Genomic DNA, 22,348 nt, shown 5'->3' with positions numbered 1-22,348 from the left:
AATAATGTTGCAATTTTGGAGCTGTATTACAGGGGTGCCCAAGTAAAGTCCTCGAGAGTTTCCATCCTGCGACTCTTGCCCCAAAACCCCTCCGAATGCCTGAATTCCCTCATCAGCATGTCACGCAGTTCTGCAGTAGCCTGATAACAAGCAATTTATTTTACTCAGGTGAGCTGGAGAAGAGGTGCATCTAAAAGCTGCAGGATAGTAGCTCTCTGGAGTTAGGAGGATCGGAGATGGGCACCCCTGCATGAAAAGCTACAAATTACAAAGTGTACAAAATTTGAAGACGCAGAACACAAACTGAAAAGGAATGGAACTGATTGCAAAGCACTCAGTTCCAATCTTGCTTTAAAGTAAACAACTTCACACACTGGCACAAATGATGCATTATAGAATATCTAGAATCCGTTTCTTTTTACATTAGAAAGCAGTCATATTATGTAAAAGAAACAAACAAGCATTTTGTGATTTATCCTAAATAAAAACTAAGCTAAAGATCCAGTTCCTGTGCTGGGGCTTTAACTGTTATGAACAGCAGTGGTGTTTAATGTGGCATGATATGGCTTCTGGGTCATGTCACAGTTCCAACAGCCTGGCACTTCATCCTCATGCTGCTCATTGCAAATATGGCCCCATGTAAGGGAAAATAAACAAGTTTTCCAATGGCTTAACATTTATTGTCAACAAGTATTATTATGAAGAAAAAAAAACACCAATCAAACACAAATTTCGTCACTTTTTGTTTATATCTATACCTGTATCTGTGTTTGCAAGTTCATCTTTATGTCTCTCAAATGTAAGGTGCTTCTAATGTTAGAAATCAGCATTTTTAACATTAGAAGCATGAGGACACCATTTATGCAAGAACCGCTGCTGATCATAAATGACAAATCTCTCAGCTCCAATTAATCTGTAAACCAGAAGCAACAGTATTTATTTGTATCTCTAATAAATTACAAAATGGTAATTCCATTATTTCTTTTTCCAAACCCATTTTGTCCTGTTCAGGGTTGCGTAGGAGAACCCATCCCAGCAGTCATAAGTAAAGAAACATGGCTTTCAGTCATTTTGGTCATTTATTCTTGACAAGATTTGTTGTGGACAGTTCAGATTATTACTTATCCCAACACAATGAGGTCCAACAAGGTCAGCTGATTGGTGTGAGCTCATGTAGTAAATGACATGTCATATGGTAAACTCCTGTTTGGTTTTGGATTAAAATAGAGCTGCTCAATGGGTTCTTTCATTAACTCATAATGAAGGATTGCACTGATTCCTCTATTGAGTTTGTTAGTGATTATGGGAGGACAGCAGCAATTTGCATAAAATGACGTTATTGTCTGCCATGTGATGAAAGAATAGACCACAAGTGTCTTTAAAATAACTCTTTATGCGACTTTCACACACACTATACATTCAACTCAATGTTCCTCATCTTATTTGAACACAAAAAGCTGCTCAGTTAATTGAAAAATAATAAAACATGTCAGACAGTTTAGTGTCCAAAGGCTTAATTAATTTTAACAATATTTGATTTTTCACATTAACAGAGTAGAAATCCAACGGCATAAACTGAAAAGAAATTTAAAGTGCAAAATCTTGTGTCTTTTTCAACTAAACAACTTGTGACAGAAGTCCTTTACTCCACAGTGGTCTCCTTGATAGGATCTGGGAGAGTTAAAAATGCTGCACTTCCAGAGAGATGTGGGTATTCATTGTTTTATCATTAATTGTGATACATTTCTTATTATGATAAGAAATTTATCTTATCATTTGTGATAAGATAAATTTCACAAATTTATCACAAACACAAATAAACACAAATAAACACAAACATAATTTGTGTTTGTGGGGCTGTGATTTCTGTGGCATGCAGTCAAAGCCATGCAGCTGCATAAGAAAGAAGCAGTAAATAGTTATTTGCATCACTTTTATTGTTATTACAATAGTACCACAAAATATTGTGATAAAACCTTAAGTCTGTTTTGCCCATCCTTACTTCCAGATAGGCAAGACAACGTCGTATGTGTAGAAAGAACATGATGATTGACTGATGGAAATCAGTGAGGCAATTATAAACTTACATCAATTATATAGTATGAGCAAACATTTCAGAAAAATATATCTTAGAAATCTTTTCTGAACATTTTAAAAACCTAATTTATTGAACAGAGAAGAGCATAACCATGCAAAGTGTTTCCATTAATACAATAGCATTGTAGTGGATCCATATTAAGCATTGTGGATCTGTCCCAGCACACACTCTTTGCAGAGACTGAGTGAAGACCATGTCTGCAGAGTTGTTCCAAAGGGATCATCCAGAGACAGCATGTGTGCCAGGCAATAAAAGACACTGTGCAAAACAGGCTTTTTTCATAGGCAGTGTTTGTGCTGTTGTGGGGAGCTGTTGATAGTTTTGCTGTTATGGAAAACAAAATTCAGCTGAAGGAGAATGCTTCACTTTAATTCAGCAGTAATTTATTCTTAAAGAGACAGACATCTGAGCCACTGCCACAACTGACTTTTATGATTTGTGCTTCAGTTGTTGCAAAGGGTTCCACACACATTGAACTTCTTCGCTTTGCGTCTCGTTAAAAACATGAATTTCACAGTGTTTTTGTCAGATTCCATGTAAATAGGTCAACACAAAGTAGTGCATACTTGTGAAGTGGAAGAATGAAAGTGAAGACTGTTTAATGATAAAAATCTGAAAAAGCCATTTGTATTCATCCACTTTTACTCTGACATTCCTGAACAGGATCCAAAGCAAGTAATTCCCTTCAGGAATCAGCACAGTGGAGAATAAGGGTGTATATAATTTAATGTCAGAATAAATTGAACTGCTCTATGAATCTCAAAGGTTTGTCAGAGAAAATGACTAAGCACAAAAACGTTATGAAGACCAAGGCACACATCGGATAATATAGGTGAGGGATAAAGTTGTGGAGATATTTAAATAGGGGTGATGTCATAAAACAATATCCCAGGCCTTTGAGCTTCAAACCTACCAAGAAATGGCCTTCACCTACATCGGCAGGCTGGACGAGCAGAGAGAATTAACCAAAGAAGCAGCGAAAAGGTCAATGGTAACTCTGGGGGAGCTGAAAAGATCCATTACTCTGTTTATATTGAAACTATTAGTTGTGCACCTAACAAGTCATGAGAAGTTCAGGATACATTCTGCCACAAGTCATTCAGAGGACACAGCAAACATTTAGACACAGCAAACATGTTTAGCTTCTCTGGATAAGACGAGATCCAAAGCCAAAACAAAGTGGAAGCAACATCACGTGAGGAGACTTTCCTTTACTGGAATGGTGAAGCTGGAGGATAAATTGAAGTAAAAACAGTAATAAATGTACATGACTGTACATGGACAATGGAAAACTGGAAGAGAAGGAGCTGAATGAACCATCATGGGATGTACCTATCACAGATAGCTGTAGTGGCTGATGTGACCAAATCCTACCAGTGGCTAGGCGGGGCCGGATCGAAAGACAGAACTGAAATACTGATCACTGTAGTACAGGAGCAGGTCTTGAGCACCAGAGCAATAGAAACTCAGATCTACCATACCAGGAAAGATCCCAGGTGTAGCTATGCAAAGAGGCTCCAGAAACAACCCAGCATCTCATGGCAGGAAAGGAATGCATGGAACGCCAGGGGCCAAGCAGCCAGGACAGCCGGAATACGACCTGGAGACCCGTAGGTCACAGTGGAAATCACCTCCCCAGGTGATGGAGAATTGTCAAGCTAAGATCCTGTGGCACTTCCAGATACAGATGGACAAAGCAGTAATCTCCAATCAACTGGACATTGTGACCATTGATGAGCAACAGAGGACGACCACCGTGATCAATGTGGCAGAAACATCAGGAAAAAGGAACACGAGAAACCAGAGAAATCAGAGAATAACTAGAAAGAGCCTGAAAGGTGAAGGCAACAATAGTGTAATTAAGTATAAATGCAAATACACACAACATTTTTGATATTTTTATTTTTATGTGTCTTTTAAAGTTATGTGCATTTCCCTTTCACTTTGCAATTAAGCATTAATTATATTTGTCTATCAACCAAAATCTCAATGCATTAGAGTTTGTAGTTTTGAGAAAAGATGTGAAAAACTTCAGGGCTTAGGAGTACATTTACAAGTCACTGTACAAAAATTAAACAATAAGCACTTTAATACACTTTTAATAATAAAAAAAAAACGCTGAGTCTTGTTTTACATTTAATACTTATTTATGGTTTTGGATGTTCAACACACACTCACTCAGAGGAAAGCTTAATTCATTCCATTAACATTTAAACAAAAATGTTAACCTTGTGTTATCAGTGATGATACACATACATTGGGCTATAAAGATAAAGAAAACTTAGTCTTAATTTCTGCAAGAAGACATGATTTAATAGGGGGTGATAAACATTTAGTCATTCTGTCAGCCTCAGTCAAGATGAATGAAGCCTTGGGGTGGAAGAGAAGCTGGTAGCACTAATGATGCAGAAAACAGCAAACGGCACACAGGCTGTAGAGAGATGCAAGACTGCCATCCCATGGCCAAAGAGTGAACAGAAGTACTCCCTCATAAGGCTCAATGTGCAGACGGTAGGAAATGGCACAACCGCTAAAATAGGAGTTATTCTCTGTCCATTGCATTTATTTTATAGGTCGAGCGCAATTCCATAGAGCCGGTTTCTCTTTCTGTATAATGAAGGACTGTGATGGTGCTTTATCACTTGAACATCCTCATCCCCAACATTAGCTCAGATATAATGAGGGTTATTCAGAGGACGGGGGCCCTCTCCGCAGAATGATAAAAGACCCGAGAGTATGTCTGTGACATGGCATCGGTCATTAGCCTGCCTCACTTTGCCCTTTCATGTATTTCTAAATAAGTGCCTTCCTGTGGGTTTAACAGACCACCTAATCTGCCTACTTAGAGGTGCGGGCGAGGAGTGGGAGCCCAGAGAGGTGAATTTCAGGCAGGTAAATGTGCTTATCTGCACTGTGACATGTTTAGCCTCTCTGGTGGAAATTCTGCCACAGGCTTCCAACCCCCGGCAGGTTTCACTGGTGATATAAATTATGGTGAGGTGGGAGTGGGGGGGGATTAGTGTATTTATGTGAAGTATCCTGTGAAAGTGGAGCAGTGGCTTTCATAGATGTTACAGCTTTAAATCCCCACAGCAACTCTCTCTGCGCCGTTTTCTTTTAAAGGTTAACGTTGATTTAAGAATTCCCCCGGTGTTGGCCTGTCTGATCAATACTTTTAAACATACAGTTCTCTCCCCAAGACTGGAGAGGAAGTCTTATCTCTGTTGCCATAAAGAATAAAAGATTGGAGATACAATGGGGGACTGATTTGAGGACAGGTGGGGATATTAAAGTGTTGGCAACCAAAAAGAACTTGCCTTGATGCAAAAAGAAAAAGGATGCTGGGAAAGATTAAGACAACTTTTAGAGAATGTAAAAAAATAACACACAAAATCAATTAAAATCCCTTAAGAGTTGCTTTTGAATGAAGCAAAACAAGGTCAGAAAAAAAAAAACTTGCTTTCAGGCGGATTTGTAAACAGCCCCCAAAGAATAAAAACTGCAGGAATTTGATGATTTTCAGACCCCTCTTATTTATGTTTTTATCATGAAGAGTACTGCAGACTGAAATACAAGCAGATTACTCTACATTTAACTCCAAAGAAGGTGCAATCAGATTATGGGTCAAACATTTCGATTTACATAGCACCAAGGAAGCATGTTCTTATCCTTCACACCCAAAGCCATTTTAAAAATGTCATTATAGTGAGTCTTGGCCGGGCGATGTAGTCAACCCCGTTTTCACACTGTGAAATGAGCTTCACTGACCCAGACGCTCCCTGGGCTTCGAAAATGTGAGCCCTTGCTTCGGCTGATCTTACACCAGTCTGCCATGTGACAGAAGGTTGCGAGGTTAACAGAAAGGCTGGTAAAACATCATTGTCACCAATCAGGAAAACAAGCCCCAGGCTCCCAACTTGACTTGGGAAGCCGTATGATGTAAGTTACTGGTCCAAAGAAGATAAGGAACGGCAGCAGTGACATTCGTCCTTTAGGGTTAATGTAAGTGTATGAGAACATTGCATAGGCTTGCAAAAGTATTGAACTTTCTTCACATTTTGTCACTTTACAGCCACAAACTTCAAGGACTTTTCTTCAGATTTTATGTAATAGACCAACACAAAATAAAGCCCAATTGCAAAGAGGAAAATATTATATGCATGGAATGCATTTGTATTCAGACCCCTTTACTCTTATAAACCTAAATTCAATGGCACTGATTATTATTACTATACCTAAATAGCAAATAAAGTCAGACTCACTACTTTGTAGAAAACTTTTGCAGGAGTCACAGCTGTAGGTCTTTTGCAGTATGACTGAACCAGATTTCAACATCAAAAAACAGAAACTTTTGGTCATTCTTCTTTGCAAAACAGTTCAAAATTTATAACATCTGTGAAAAAGCAACTTTAATGTTTTGCTACAGATTCTCATCTACATTGTGGACTGACTAATCTATCCTAGCACAACATACTTTGATCCAACCCGTTCCATTGCAGCTCTGGTTGTATGTTTACTGTTGCTACTGAAGGTGACCCTCCTCTCAAGTCTCAACAGCCTTTCAGCTTCTCATTCTCGAATGGGGAAAAGCATCAACACTCGTCACCATCACATTGTTTTATATATTTTTTTCCTTCCCACTGCTGTGTAAAAACTAGATGCGAGCATCACTAAACCATCCAGCAGACCGATTCGTCCAGCAGGGTTGTGATTCTCGGCAGCTCTTACAACTCTAATCTGGCCAGTCATTTTAGGTTCATGGCCTTGTCTTTGTAGGTTTGAATTTGTACCTTACCATTTCCATTTTGGATAAGATATTAAACAGTGCTCTCTGAAAAATTATAAGCTTTGGATATTGTTCTGTAACCTAACTTATCTGTCGTGCACTCTGTGTGCTCATTAGTTTTCATAGTGCCAAATGTCCAGCATTGTTTCCTGAACTAAAACTCCTCTCTGTTGTTAATTAGCTGACTTCTGAAGGAAATTAGTTCAATTAATTTTATTTAGTAAAAGAATGAATACAGTCACCTAATAGATTAATTAAATTACTTTTTTTTTTTTAGTTTGTGTTAATACTTTTTTGGATAGAATTTTAAATGCACACACCCACCAGGAGAGGAGGATGTGCAACACCAAGCAGAAATGGTGGTAAATGACTTAATTTCATTTAAGTATTGCTTTCACAAATCAGCCATGATTAAAACCTAAAACTCATTTTAAATAATAAAAACATAAAAGGTCAAGAATAAAGAAAAGAAACATTTATTTTGCAGCTTTCATGCTGCAAGGAGACTGAAGCATATTCACAGTAGAATGCATAAAACAAAGAAGGCATGTTACAAAGAATGGCTTAGGCAGTGGTAGAAACATCTCACTCACCACAGCACTTGATTAAACAAGAGTTAAGATGCAAAGCTTTGCTCAAGGACACAGTAAGGTAGTATAGTTCAGACAAATTGCTCTGTTAGAGCACATACATAGTGTACAAACATGGTTCGATTTGCAGTTTGGTTGGCACAAACTATTTAAAAGTGTCCACTGTGAACGAAACCCCCTTCCTATGAATTAGCAATGAAATGCATGTTATTAAAATGTAAAGAGCCTCTGATTTCCTGTAATTAAACTATTGACCACAAAGCAGGCATGTCATCATTGAAGATTGTCGTCAAAACAGCAGAACATCGGCATTCCTGTGAAAGAAACAAGAAATGCAAATCTGCACTACTAGAAAGGTCGGAGTACATGGATGCTTTCTTCTGTTTGTGATAAACTAGTAAATATATCGCATCACATCTGCACAAAGAATTAATTAATGAGTTTTTCAGTCCCCAAAATTCTGCAGCTTTTTACCTCCAGAACTACAAAGAATCTCTCTGACATTTTGTAATCCTACCGAGGCAAGAAATTAGAAAGGAATATGAAATAACCCTGTTTGGCCACAAATCCTCTAATTGGATTCCACTACCTTGAGAATCATCTGTGGGCACAAAACTCACAAAGTCTTGGGGAAAGATAAACTTACACACTCAGAGAAAAAAAATAATAATTTGAAATGTTTATCAATTCAAAGCAGCCAAGTAGAAAGGATAAATCTGAACAGACCAAATGGATGAGACCTTGGCAAAGCAGTAAATGTCATCATTAATGGACAAACATGACAGACAGCAGCATTATAGTTCCTACAGTTTGATGAACACAGAAACAAGAGGTCGGCATGATAAGGTTACGACTGGCTTCGGAAATTTAACGCGTTGTTTACTGAAATTCAAAGGCATTATTCAGCGTTAAACAGTGGAGAAATTCTTGAGCAGCATAGTTAGTGTCACTGGCAGTTTGGTCATTAGCTTAGTGTGAGCCATCAAGCACTGCAGTTTAAGTCACAGTAACAACAGTGGTCATCTTCCAGTTTTAGTACGTAAAATTGGCAACAAAGTGGTTGAGATTGTTGTAGAGACTAATCTATCACAAGCCATTACAAAAATAATTATCAATTTCCCATTTAAATGACAATGAAAGACATCTGCTTTGTTCCCCGGCAATACAGATGTGTGTTGTGGCTTATATTTAGGTCCATGAAGAGCTCAAAGTAAACAGCATCTCTCTCTGAAACTCTTCTTACTCTTCTTGTTCTTTCCTTTCCCGTTTTTGTCCTTGTTTTCAGTCATTTTCTTGCCACGCACTTCGCGCATCAGGTCGAAGAACACCTGGAGGGAAAATGAGCAGCTACTTGTCACATGTTTGGGAGTCAGATAAAAAAAATCTAACAAGTAAATCTGAGTTCACGTTAAAATTCGGTACTGTACAGAATTTACAAGTTGGATACGAGTGGTTCATGTTAGCAAGTTGCACCAAGGTTTTACAAATTCATGGTGTCATAATCACCAAAATTTTCCATCAAAGAGTGAATGGGTTAGGGTTTGTCGTTGGTCATATGGAGCAAGCTTCACTGACAGAAAAAATTAATTTTGCTGTTTGTAAACATTGTCGTCAGAACGTAAATGCCAACTTTTCCGGAGTGTTTGGTGGCCATTTACGTTTATTAATTAACTGATTTAGTTTTTTTCTTTAAAAAAAGAAAAACAAACTTAATCCAGTTTATAACCTAAATTTGTAAATAACTATTATATTTGCACATGTTGTGATTCTTTTAGTCAAATGTCCAGTGTGACAATGTGAGGGTTTTTGATATGATTATTTTTGGCCACTTTTTGAACTTTAGGACCAGATTAAGTTAACCTTTGTTAGATTCCAAATTTGTCAATTTTGCTAGATATATATATTTTTCAAAGAATCAAGTTGGAAGTGTAAAATTCTATGTTCTGTTTCCCTAATAATAAGAAGACAACTAAATGCCAGCCATATAATAAAGCAAGCAGGACCGTCATCTCCATGTCAATCTGTCATTACTGCTGCAACACCAGCGGTACATTTTGACTTTCACTTTGGGAGCGGTTTTCTAGTTGAAACCTCCCCAGCAGTAGAAAACAGCACATTCCAAATTTGCAGTAAAAGGAAAATGGACTGCATTTTTATGCGTTCATTCTCCCTCCAACCAACACAAGTGTGATGTGCTTAATTTACCAAGAGACCGTCGGTACGACAAAGCATTGAGAGCAAGGAGAGGCATTTTGAAGAGAAATTTTCTCAAACTTTTGAGTCAAGAAAAAGAAGAATAAAAGCTCTATGACCATTTTATCAAGCTGCAAGTAGAATTCTTGTTTGATCCATGACACAAAACAACACAATCCAACAGCGAACGCACTCTTAGTGGCATGGATTTTAAAACAGATCTTACTGCAGATCCTGATTTCTTTGCTTACCGACAAATTCTGTGGAGGAGTTTATTCTTTTTGTTAAATTGAAAGAGAGTTGTAACTTTATATTAGCATTTATTTTATTTTATTAATTTACAAGATTCTTGAATTATTTTGAGTACAACTGTATGTTGTATGTATGGACTATAATACATGGACCTCTGACTATGAAAAATTTTCATTTTGGTCATTTGAGATTTGTATTTATATAACTCTGGTTTCGGTAAATTATGCCTATGAAGTAGCTGACAACAGTCTGGCTACCTGAGCAGGCTGTGTTGTTTTACTAACCAGTCAATATCAATGCTGTTGATTATAATTTTAGCCTTTTTCTGTTCAGTAAGGCAGTGAGTGAGCATTGGCACCTTATCCACGTTGGCTCTAGTTTTGGCAGACGTCTCTACATACTGGACCCCCCACTCCTCAGCCTTCCCGCGCGCCTCATCACCAGACACCTGCCGACGATCCTCCAGATCCGACTTGTTGCCAACCACCAGGAGAGGGATCTTGTCCTCCTCCGCCTTCACTCGCAGGATCTGCTCCCTGCAAGCACAAAACAAAAACCCAATAAGCAAGTGCAAGGGTTGTCGAATACTGTTTTTGTACTTTGCAAATAATAGGTACAATTATTTAACATTTAGCAGGAACATCACTGTTTTTGAAATATAGAGGGTTATTTTCTTCCCTGCAAAACAAATCCACGTTGGACTGCATGTAACAGTTTTGTTGCATTTTTTTTGGAATCAGATTCAAGCAAATCTTTTTGTCAATTCCTCAGAACTGACACTGAAAAAAAGCTATTAATTTAATCCTAAACCAAACTTGTCTAAAACAATGTCATGATCAAGAAGTAGAAAAAATGTAATTGAATCATTTCAGTGATCACAGTCATTACCAATATAGCGACATGTAATCTAATTTACATCTCATCAAAGTTGCGGACCTTCAACAGATGCCACATTTACGCGTTTGCCTCACTGCATCATTACCTGAACTCATCAGTGGCACTGAAGGACTCGTGCTCTGTGATGGAGAAAACCAGCAGGAAGCCCTCCCCGCTGCGAAAATAATTATCCCTGATAGCAGCATAGTCCTCCTGGCCAGCTGTGTCCAGGATGTCGATCTGGACTTCCTCCCCGTCCAGCACTACCTTCTTCCTGTAGCTATCCGCCTTAGTGGGTTCGTAGTCTTCGACAAACTGAGAAGGAGAACATTAAGGCAGTTTATTTTCTTGCGTTTTGAAGACTGTATGTGTGTTTGCACAAGGATGCAGAACACCAGATCTAAACAACCTGTCAACTTTTTCAGATTCCAGTCATAAAATTCAACATGTTTTCTTTGGATTTTATGGAAATCACCAACACAATGTAATGTATTTTACAGATTAAAATATGAAAGGTTTGACATGCACTTGTATTTACATCCCAAAGTCATTACTTTGCAGAATCATTGTTACTGCAGTGAGGGTGACACCACCACAAAAGAGGCCATTCATTTTGAAATTTTTACCAAAACAGCTCAATTTGAGACACACTGAATGGAGACCATCTGTGAATAGCAGAATAGATTCTTACCTGGATGAGTGTCTGGGCCATTAAACCGTTGTAAATGTACAGCAAACGTTTCTAACTTTTCCAGAGTTCACCTCAACATGACACAGACCCAGGTTTTTAGGCGGGCCAGAGTTCAATTGTGCATTCACACCTCCCCAAATGAACTGGACTTTCCAGGCAAACAAATTGGGTGTGAATGCACCCTCCCTTTCACTTGCACACTTCACATCAAATAGCATTAAATTACAAAGCAGTTTGTGGTTGTAATATGTAAAAAAGATCATATGATTTCAAAGGAAGTTTGAGCTACTGGTCTTATTAAAGTGTTTTTAGCCTCTCCTATGTAGTCGTTCTGGGAGCCCTCATCTCATTTTAACAGCGTTTCCCAGGAGACCAATTAAACACAGGGAACCGTGGTTAACTGATCAGATAGGAGTTTGCGTGTAGACCAGGTGTGTGTAGTATCAACTCACCTCATCATACATGAATTGCAGCGTGAGGGCGGACTTCCCCACACCTCCACTTCCCACCATTATCACCTTGTGCAGTGCCAGAGAACTCTGGTTTTTACCTTTATTGGCAGCCATCACTGGATTTTTCTCCGAGTCCTTCTCACACACTCAAACACATGTGCACACTCGCGCACGCAGTCACACACACATGCACACACTCGCCTACGACAGCGACCTGTGAATGACAAGAGAGGAAACTTAGCAGTGTGTACAGTGGATAACATCAATAAGGAGGGAACATGGGAGAAGCGGATGGGCAGATGGCAGTTGTTACTTAACAGATAGCAGCGCTCTGTGCCAAGGCTCTAGGCTGAGTTCCAACAAATCTTGAATCTTAACACCCACCGCACCCTTTAAAGTGCCAAATTGCCTACTCATGAATCCGAGAACTTTATAAAGTTGCCCATCAAAAGGTCATTGCAACTGATCAGGAGTAATGAAGCCATCATTCTCCACGGCAAGGCTGAATTTACGAAAGCATTAAAACAGAGCATCATGTGCTAGAGCCATTAAAAACGGAAAAAAAAAAAAAAAAAAAAGAAGAAGAAGAACTGACTGGCCATCTATCTGCTTTATCAGGGCCCTGCCCTGAGTAGGTGAAAGCTCAGAGTCAATTGCTTTTTGCCTGCTTCTGTATCTCCCATTCCTGTCAGATATAACTTTTAAACGGAGTGCTAACGGACTCCACCGCAGATGCCTTAAATGTCTCATCTGAGCTTCAATTAAAATGGAAATTATTTCAAGTTTTGAATGCACTGAGAGCTGAAAACCAAGCTTCTACTGTTCATATTTCTGCAGTTATTTAAAACTGTGATTATGTCTGCATTACTGTCACATTACAGCTGGATAAAACACACTCTTCACATTGTTTCTTTAGCAACTAGAAGTCCTATCATTTCATGTGTGCTTTAACCTTCATTTCCTGCTGAGTTTGTTTGCCAAGTGCGGTTTCTGTTTTGACAGCCTTAAAAAGCCAACAAAAATATTTATCTTACTTTAGTTGATGCGGTAATTTTATGTCATTTAGGTTGAAGATATAAACAGATGGATAGAAAAATCCACCTCACAACAATATACTGAATTTATCTCAAGTATTTTAATTTTTTGTTGTTTTTGCAGTGTAAACATTTTACAGACTACAAGCTTTTAAAGAATACATGTACCATTATAGTATCCCAGTTCAGCTTTGGCTGCATGTTGTTTTTTATGCTTCTTTTATTCTATTGTGGTTATAATAACAAAAGAAGTCTCTAGTCTTTCCGTTATCTATTAAAAGTCTTGCTCTGTCTCGCAGCCTCAATGAAAACGTCTTGATACGTAGAAAGTACCGTTTCTATTTATAGCTTCCTTTAACTTCATTTTTAAAAACACCTTGCATCATTTTAGAAATAGCTAACCTTGAATCTTTTATCACTCAGTAACCTACCACCCTGAAAACTGTTGGTGTTAGCGTGGCCTGGTGAAGCGTAGGTATGACAAAGTGTGTTAACGAAAAGGATTCTTTGTTTGAATTTCACGGCCAATCAAATTTACCTCCACTCCGAATTGTTCTATTGCTTAATTTATACGTGTCCAGTTTAAAATTATCTAGTTACCGGTCCCATCTGTACAAGTGGTGTATATTTTGAAAAAAAGAAAGCCACTGACTTGAACTAATCTGTTGGCAGAATAAAAATATGAGGAGGAAGAACACAGAGTAATATTAGTAGCATCTTTAACCAGTAAATGCAGCTAATCTATTAACTTAGCAAGAATGTACCAGTGTTTGGTCTCCAGGTGACCACTTTTATATTAACATGTTGTATCTTGCAAACCTAATAGAGAACACTCAGTAAAATAAAGTCCTCCTGGGTCCACTGTGCTCTGATAAAAAGCATTATTCAATTTGTTGTGTGAGCTGATCTAATACAAAGACTTAACACCATCATGTGTTTACCTTGCTCTGGATGTATGCCACTTCTGTCATCTATATCAGTGCACAGAATACCAACTGAGCCATCCAGGAACAATGTATAGCCAAAAGCACAAGTCCAAAACGAAATACCAGAGCATAAAAATCGCTCTAAAAAAGCAACTTTGACACAAACACCTCTGTAAGTTAATAATGTTAGACTCTTCTAGCCCCTCCTAATATGTTTAGTACCTTATCTTTAACATTTTCTCTCTGTCCGTCTCTGTAGAGAGAGATCCTTCCCTCCTCTCAGGATGTCATGCTAATGGAAGCACTGAGCTGATTCATAGCAGTATTCATAATCTGCTCCTCCCTAACAGTAAACATTTCTGCTTGAAACCAGCAACACTCTCTTCAGGAGACAAGACTAAGAGGAGAAAGTCTTTTGAAAATACCTTAGAATTTCCACTTAAACTTGTCATTGCAAACAGAAGGAAACAAGCCCTAAAAATCAAATAAAACCTCAAAAAAAATATCTCTGAATGGGTCACATAATGTGAGAAGTTTGGCCATTTTTAACAGATAACAGCATCTGAGGAAGTGGCATCATGGTTCCACTTTCCCTAATCAGGGAATGAAGCCTGACCTTTGCTCTTCCTGTCTTTGTTATCCCAAACCAGGTCAGTGGAATAGTTGATATGAAGAATGCCCACATAAACACATTTACACACCTTCTTGTGGAACTTGCAGAATTCAGCATTTATGTATACGGGTCACCGTTTTAATTATTCACATGTAACCCACTTCCCTGTGCACAAGCACAGAAGGAAAAACTAGGAAGGAATTAACATTAAACTGAACTCAATAAACTAATTTAACCAAAACCTCCAACATTACAGCAACACGGTCTCAGAAATGCTCAAAGTCAAGATAAGCCAGTATTCTGGCAAGTCTCACATGTTTGGTGCAAGCCCTTTAAAGAGGATCAGGGTTTGTGAAAAGGGAGGGGTGAAGTGTAACAAACCACTTTGGTTGCTAGGCTTCTGAAAAATAGATGACACCATTGCAATGTGGACAGCAGACATTTATTAGCAAGCCCTTCCGAGAACCACCCAATCTTCAACTGGTGTTTATTTTAAGACATGGGTGAAACTAAAACTACCTTTTCCAGGATTCAGCATAGAAATGCCTGCAACTAAGCAGATTTTTCACTAACAGAAAAATGTACTTGCCCACCACTTAACCAAAAGTGTTTCTTGATGCAACCTTTGGTCATTTAAGTACAAAGTACGGGTGCACCGATTGCAGTTTTCTGGCTGATCGCAGATCTTCAAAAAGTCTGACCTGCTGATTTTAATTGTTTTGTCTGAAATGCTGCTAAAAAATAGCAAGAAAGGTGCCGAGTTGGCACCAGTGGGGTCACTATTGTTTACAGAGTAACAATGCAGAGTAACAGAGGACAGTGGCTGATTTTCTGTGGATAAAATCAGCTTCAAATTTAAGTATCAACTGATCAAAATCTCCCAATATTCAGAAAATCATGGCCGAATTATTGGTGCACCTCTAGTATGAAGTGAAAATAATCACCTAACTTTGAAAACAATTTGGACAGCATTCATTGCTCATAAGCATTTCTGCCTGTACATTGGTATGGTCAAAGAATATCCACCATCTTGACTTTAACTGCGTCATTTATGAACAGTAGCTTGGTCTCACACAGGTGTTGCATTATTACCTTTCAAGATTGATGAGAGTTGCATCAAACAACTTACAACAAATATTATGGTTAAGTCAATTATGTACAACACTACAAATAGGGTAGAGGAAGACTTATTTCTTACAAAATCATCTTTTACAGGATTATTGCTACAAACTATGTAGTCACAAAACAGTCTTAGTTTAGTTCTGGTATCTACCTTAGCCTTGAATCTCAACAAATTAGGTCACATTCATGGTTATTGTGTCTGTGCCATGTATGCATTGATGTAGTAAATAGACGTCTGAACCTCATTTGATTTCTTCTGTCCTTCTACTGAACCTTCAAACTGAGGTTTGTGATCAGATCACCTGCTCACCTCACCCTCAAAGATGGAAAACTAAATCTCAACACTGACAACTTACCAAGTGAGCAGAAACATTTAATTACTAATTGGAGCAGAAAGTTTATGTTGAAATCTCAAAAAAAAAAAAAAAAAAAAAAAAAAAAAAATATATATATATATATATACACACACACATATATTTTTCCAGAGAACCTCTTTGCTCTCCTTCATGTATGCATTACTCTTGTTACATCTATAAACCAAACAGTAAATCATCTTTTTAGTATTTTGTCTTTATTTGCTACAAGTCTCAAAATTAACTCCAGGAACTGAAGGATAAACCTGGTTCTCTCATCTTGCTGTGCCAAAACAATAACCTGACAGAGTCGCAGTAATGAGGGGAGAGTAAGAATGGGTAAGACGTTCCACGACCCCAGACCAGGTTTCAAGACTACGACTCCTTTATCACAGTGCAACAAACAGTGCAGAATTTAAGCGTGAAGCCCTGCAGGTGGCTTTGCAGAAGTCTGTTTGGTTCTTCATATGTAGCAGTTATAACAGTCACCGCCTGTGGAGATCAGGAAATGATTTACTATACTTAAAAAGACAGCTACAGCAGATAGGAGCCCATTTTCGTCCTACAATGCATACTAACAAGTATTTGCCTGTGGGAGTGTACAGAGAAGCCTTTGACAAAACTGGGCAACTGAGACCTTAAATCCTCCCTGTGTCAGAATCCTCCCCACTGCAGCAACACTAAGTGGGCTGCTTTTCTTTTTCAAACCAATCTCCATTTAAAACACTTCCGGTTTTATTTAATATGAAAATATCTTCAAGGTAAAAATGAGGTACTGTCTAAACTGTTCCCAATAAAACAAATTAAGTCTTTCCTAGGGTTGAAACAATTGGATTAATCGTGATTAATAAATTACTGAAATATTTGTCAACTAATTTGGTAATCGATTAATCATTAAATGGAGTTAACAGACTATTAGAGATCATCTGCAGAACAAACTCCACCCTCAGAGTAGTAATTAAGCCAAAACTGTGCAAACAATATTGCATTTCAGATGCAATATTTGTCTATAAATATGTTCTACCTCGAACTCCTTAATTGGCATAGTTTTGGTGTTTATTTTCTTATTTAAAAAATTTATTGAACTATTTTATTTGCAAGTGATGCTTTGGGAGCTTTTTGAGGAGTACGATATTTGCAGCAACATGCAACTAACAAAAAGTCAAGAAAAGTTTCTTGGAATAGCTGAGCTTCATTTGGATGTTTTTTTTTTCTCAGTCAGAAAACTTTAAGGTTATTGCTGTAGAGTACTGTCCCGTATTTAACATGATCTTGAATTTGGTGGTCACTTCTGAAGACACCCACTTCACTTTATTTAAGTTGTTTTTTTGTTTTGTTTTGTTTTCCATTGGTAATTGGTATGTCTATATGTTATGGCCCACAGAGATGGGAAGCTCTGAAATTAATTAGCATTTTCTCATTAGTATGCAGCAAAGTAAAGGCATTTTAACAGGGGTATGTTGATTTTTTTTAACCACCGTTTGTTCAAAAATCATTTCATTACTGCTGACCAGCAGCCAGCTGCCCATTTACCATCTCCTTAAAGGTTAAGTTGCATACCACCACCTATGCATAGGGATGACACCTATAGTTTCACAAAGTAATTCTTTTTGTGTCCTTGTCCCAGAATAGAAGCAGAAAAAAGGAAAAATGATTTATTGACTCAAAGTGTGTTTAACTCACTTACAGTAGGTGCCCATGCATGTATTCCCCTTCAAGGTCAATTTTATTGGGTTGTTTTCTGAACAACCTACCATGTTGTGCTAAAAACAACAGGACAGGTTATTCAGTAATGCAGGTGAGCATTAGAGGGTTGATCAGCTGTAATAATCCTTAATATTTTGCTGCAGTATGATTTTGTATTTTACAGATAAAAAAAAAATCTATTTTATTTTTTTATGGATCTTTCTGTGTAAAGTCCAGTTATTTAATAAGAAGTCAAAGTTTGTGGCTCTGCATAGCACCTTAATAAATTTGGATCTGATTAAATGTACAAAATTTTAATGTACAAAATTAAATTAAATTCCCCACATCAATACCTGGATTCTGAATTTAAGTCAGATCACTACGCGTCTAGAAATTTTTTAAAAGGTAAATTCTAGCAGTACTAGTATAAATTTATTGTCACATAAAGAACAATGCCTATATATGCAATAAAAAAGAATTACATATTATTAAAGCATTGCTTTACGTTATTTGAAAAGAAGACAAATACAAATTTTTATTGAAAGGCTAATTCAGCAAAACTGGAATAATTTTTCCACTTTAAATTGAGAAAATAGAAACAGAGAGTGATCACGATGGCAACCAGTATAGGGTAATTCATCATTCTAGTTTAAAAATAACATTGTCTCTTGTTAACAGGCTTAATTTCATGCTGTTTAATGCTTTCTCCACCCTTCATTTTGCCACTTTTATACAGATATAGATGTTTGAAATTTAAGGTAGAAATTTGACAATGGGTGAGGTCGACAATCACTGTGTGCTGTCTGCTTTCAGATTCCCCAAAACAAAAGCATTTCAATTCAAATGTTTTTAAATTCAATTAGAGGATTACAAGTCATTAAAAGTGCTCTGATTGTTGTGTAAATTCATATATCTTTATTTGGCCTGAGCATTTACATAAATACACACACCATCAGGTTTGTGAGTAGAGACAACCCACTCGGTGTTGGTCAGTGAAACGATGGCCTTGATTATAGCGTATTCAGAGAGTGAGACTGAGGAAAGAGGGGGTTGTGATCTGAGAGACTCCAGGTGTCCCTACATTAATGAGAGCTCTAAAACTGGAAACTCTCCTGCTGCCGATTAGGATGCAACGAATGCAATTACGAGAAAAAATTATTTAAAATTTAAGAAAAAGAATCACAAGTTGCATATGAACCATGGAAGAAAAAAATAGCATAAATTCAGTGAAAGTAGATCTAAAATTTCCGACACTAACAGAAGTTTCCATCACGCTGAAACAAAGCTGCATTTTAAAAGGCAAACAATTGCCACAGGTAGCGTCTGTCACAGCTTGGCAAACATGCCCACCGGCAGCAGCTGCCAGCACTGAGTTGAAGAGAATTTACGAATATGAATAATATAAAAATAATTTTTTAAAAAAAGGCTGAACGTTTTTACAAATGTTCATTTGCATAACTTGTTCCTCTTCCTTGGGGGAAACAGGATGCTCCGCTGTGTATTGCTAGTTCCTTACATCCTCATCTGCTTTCATCATCAAAAATGAGCTGAAGCTAAAGCTAACAATGCATCAGCTGAGTGTCAGAATCAACATAATTCAAGTCTCATTTAGTCACTCACTCAATCACATTAAATGCAAAGGTAATTTTTTCTGTGCGTTTTTATTGAATTTCTGCATAGAATATTAGAACAATGCAAAAAAAAAAAAGATAAAATTATATATCATATACAAAATCACAGCAATGTAGTGTTTGAACTACAAAAGTGACTGTATGGAATGTGGTATTTGTTAACTGTATGCCAGGTGTATGAAAAAGAATAAAATTGTGTCAGGAATTACTATGACAAGTTTGAGGTGGGAGTTGTTTTTGAAAATAGCTTCAGGCTACAGGAAAAGAGACACAAAAAGAGCCATCCACTCATGTTAAGCTATTGTGTGCTTATTAGAACTTTGTTTAAAAATCTGAACTATTCGTTTGACAGTTGTGATGCAAGTGTGATCTGCTTGTCTTTATTGCACACACTGTGGTGGCAACAAGTGACACACTGCTGCTCAACTCAACAGTACTTTCAGTGACGATACATAGTGTTTGTTGTATCTTTTTGACCTACAAATGGCACAGCAGGCAGATGGAAAATAACATGAAAACAGCAAAGCTGCATGATATTTGTGGACAAACAAGAGGTTTCATTTTAATATAAACTGTAGGTGTGCCTCATGTATTTTTGGTTAAAATATGTCCGGTCTTCACTCTCTGAAATGACTCACACTGAATAGGGTAGCCAGAAATTTTACTGAAGCGATACTTCATTCTACTCAAGTAAAAGTATAAAGTACAGTGTAGTAAAATTACTACGGAAACATTTGTTTTCCTCCCAAAAAACATTACTTAAGTAAATGTCATTATTTACTACCCACCTCAGAAACATAAAGATGGTGAGGTCTGGATATGAGCCATCCTGACCGACTAAAGAGACGTGAAGGGGGAAAAAATGTCTATCGTGCTCTAACAAGTTACAGAGTAAAACAAAGACAGTAAGCAGATGGCTACCAAACCAAAACCCATGCTGAGTTAAGAGAACATTGTGGCTTAAACAGAAATCATTTAAAACTATTTGGCCATTTTTAACTAAAAAGGCTTGTGTGGACGTGTGTGTTAATGTATACTCTGAAATGCCTACGCAATTTTTTTAAGTTTCAGCAAAAAAGTCCTAGACTAAAACATAGGCACCTTTGTGGAATCAAAAAAAGTTAGTAATCTGATATATCCATTGTGTTTCATTGCTGAGTAAGCACTGTGTTAGAAGTAACATTTGAATCTAATCACAGGGGGGGGAAATGAGTAAAACCCTCAAATACTGTTTGCTGTGAGAAGAAAAAATACCCAACAGTCTGCATTAGCTTCTTAAAAGGCAGGGCAAAACCCTACAAAACTGCCAACCAATTCTTAAGCTGGTTTCCCTGAAAATGCTGCAAATGTGCTGGGCTCAGCATTCTGTTTATGGGGGGATGACTGCATGTTTCATTCCAAAGCAGATCCTAAAACAACACGTTTATGCAGCCAGTTATCTGGAAAAGGAAACACACATTTCACTTCCCCTGCTACCTAAATGGACCCGTCATTAATATCGAGATGGAAGCGTGGTGCTTTGCTAACACCGTCCTATACACCCTCTTTCTTACTCAAATACAGAGAGGGAAAAACCAACCCGCATCTCGACATTACACTGTTTATATGTAAACTATCATCTAGCAACTGACCGAACTGGCTTTGGATCTTTATGACTCTGCGTCCTTTAAGAGAGGAAAAGACGAACGTAAAACCTAAAGATCAGGTTGCCTCGTCTGAAGATACCAACAGATTTACAACATCAGCAGAAGAACACATGAGCTAGTTTGGGTGTGTCTTCTTAGTGGCAAAACTTTACAGCAGTAACAATTATTACCAAGGTGCTGCTTATTCAGACATTTAATGATGGGAGATATTATTGACGTACTTATATTATGAGGAACTCACAAGTTTGTTAATATTAAAAAGAGTAGTTCACCCAACTCGGGCTTTAACAGTTGCGAATACCGTTATTGTTAAAGAAAAATAAACAGTAGTTCCAAACCGCAGCGTAATGACGTAAACATAAACGTTCATTCGGAGTATTTTTTACAAGTCAGAAAAAGAAAATTAAGTGCTAACAGATCGAGGGAAAATGTCCAAATCAGTTATGCTAGCGTGAACTCAATCAATGGTGCTGGTATTATTCTACTATTAATCGGGTTTTCTATTTAGAAAAAAATTTTGACAACCACCACAACGTGACGATTTCATCACATTAATCTGGTAACTACCAGTTTTTAAACACCCATATTCCCTTAAACGCTGAGCACTTTGCCTCCAGCAGTCACTCGCTCTGCCCTTAAAAACGTATGGCAACGTTATTTCAAGAGCCATCCTAATAAGCACATAATAGTACAACTACTTTACCGAAATAAGAAGATTCGGACGCCTTACCGAAGCGTAGTTCCAATGACTGCCCTTGGTTGATGCTATCTAGCTGACTGCTTTTCCAGCGCAGACCGACGCATTGGTTCTCCAAATACAAACCGCTCCCGTAACAAAAGCCCCACCTTACGGAAGTAAAAACAACAGATGACAGGAAGTGACGCATCTGCCCTTGCTCCAGTTAAAGAACCCGGTTTGTGGTTTTTGTATCTTATAAAAAAACATGCAAGCAAAATTGTTAGAACTGTGTGGGTCTGTGAGAAACATCGTCCAACCAACTTCTTAAACCACTTAACCGAAAATAAAAAAAATACAACACAAATGCAAAACAACCAAGAAACAGATCTTGTGGTTTTTAAATCTTGTTCTGAAGGGCTTTTTTTTTTTTTTTTTTCAATTTCACAGTGGAAAAACAACTAAGGAAAGAACTAAGGATGGATAATTGATTCAAAATTGTACAATGTAAAAAGGGTAAAAAGTAAAATGTCCAAAATCACTGCAATATTGTATGAAACTAAAGACATACAATGCAGCACCAGTAGAAGAGACCTTTCAAAGACAGCCAGTTCTTCACACGGTCAAGAGATAAACAGAGACCAACAATACCTGCAAACACTTACTTCTAAGTTCTGCTTAGACCCATCCATCCATCCACCCTCCATTTGCTGTACACCCATG

At 37.6% G+C, this 22,348-nt stretch overlaps 1 protein-coding gene across 2 annotated transcripts; it reads right to left on the bottom strand.

Annotated features, from left to right (window-relative positions):
• Positions 1–7,344: 7,344 nt before the first annotated feature.
• ralba (RAS like proto-oncogene Ba) lies at positions 7,345–21,833 on the bottom strand. Of its 2 annotated transcripts, none has more exons than XM_015009716.2 (5): positions 21,680–21,833; positions 11,939–12,152; positions 10,902–11,110; positions 10,278–10,455; positions 7,345–8,802 (listed from the first exon to the last, which is right to left on the bottom strand). In XM_015009716.2, exons 2-5 carry the CDS (start codon positions 12,050–12,052, stop codon positions 8,680–8,682), a joined length of 624 nt encoding a protein of 207 aa, XP_014865202.1. In that variant the 5' UTR covers positions 12,053–12,152; positions 21,680–21,833; the 3' UTR covers positions 7,345–8,679. The 2 variants fall into 2 exon arrangements, with proteins under 2 accessions (XP_014865202.1, XP_087858288.1); XM_088002162.1 differs by having other exon boundaries at positions 21,653–21,765.
• Between the last annotated feature and the right edge of the window lie 515 nt (positions 21,834–22,348).

The sequence above is a fragment of the Poecilia mexicana genome, unplaced genomic scaffold, assembly GCF_051168715.1.
Source record: "Poecilia mexicana isolate PSO_F unplaced genomic scaffold, ASM5116871v1 scaffold_2, whole genome shotgun sequence".
Taxonomy (NCBI): domain Eukaryota; kingdom Metazoa; phylum Chordata; class Actinopteri; order Cyprinodontiformes; family Poeciliidae; genus Poecilia; species Poecilia mexicana.
Note: the sequence above shows the minus strand (reverse complement) of the source record. Positions and strands in the feature narration are given on the sequence as shown.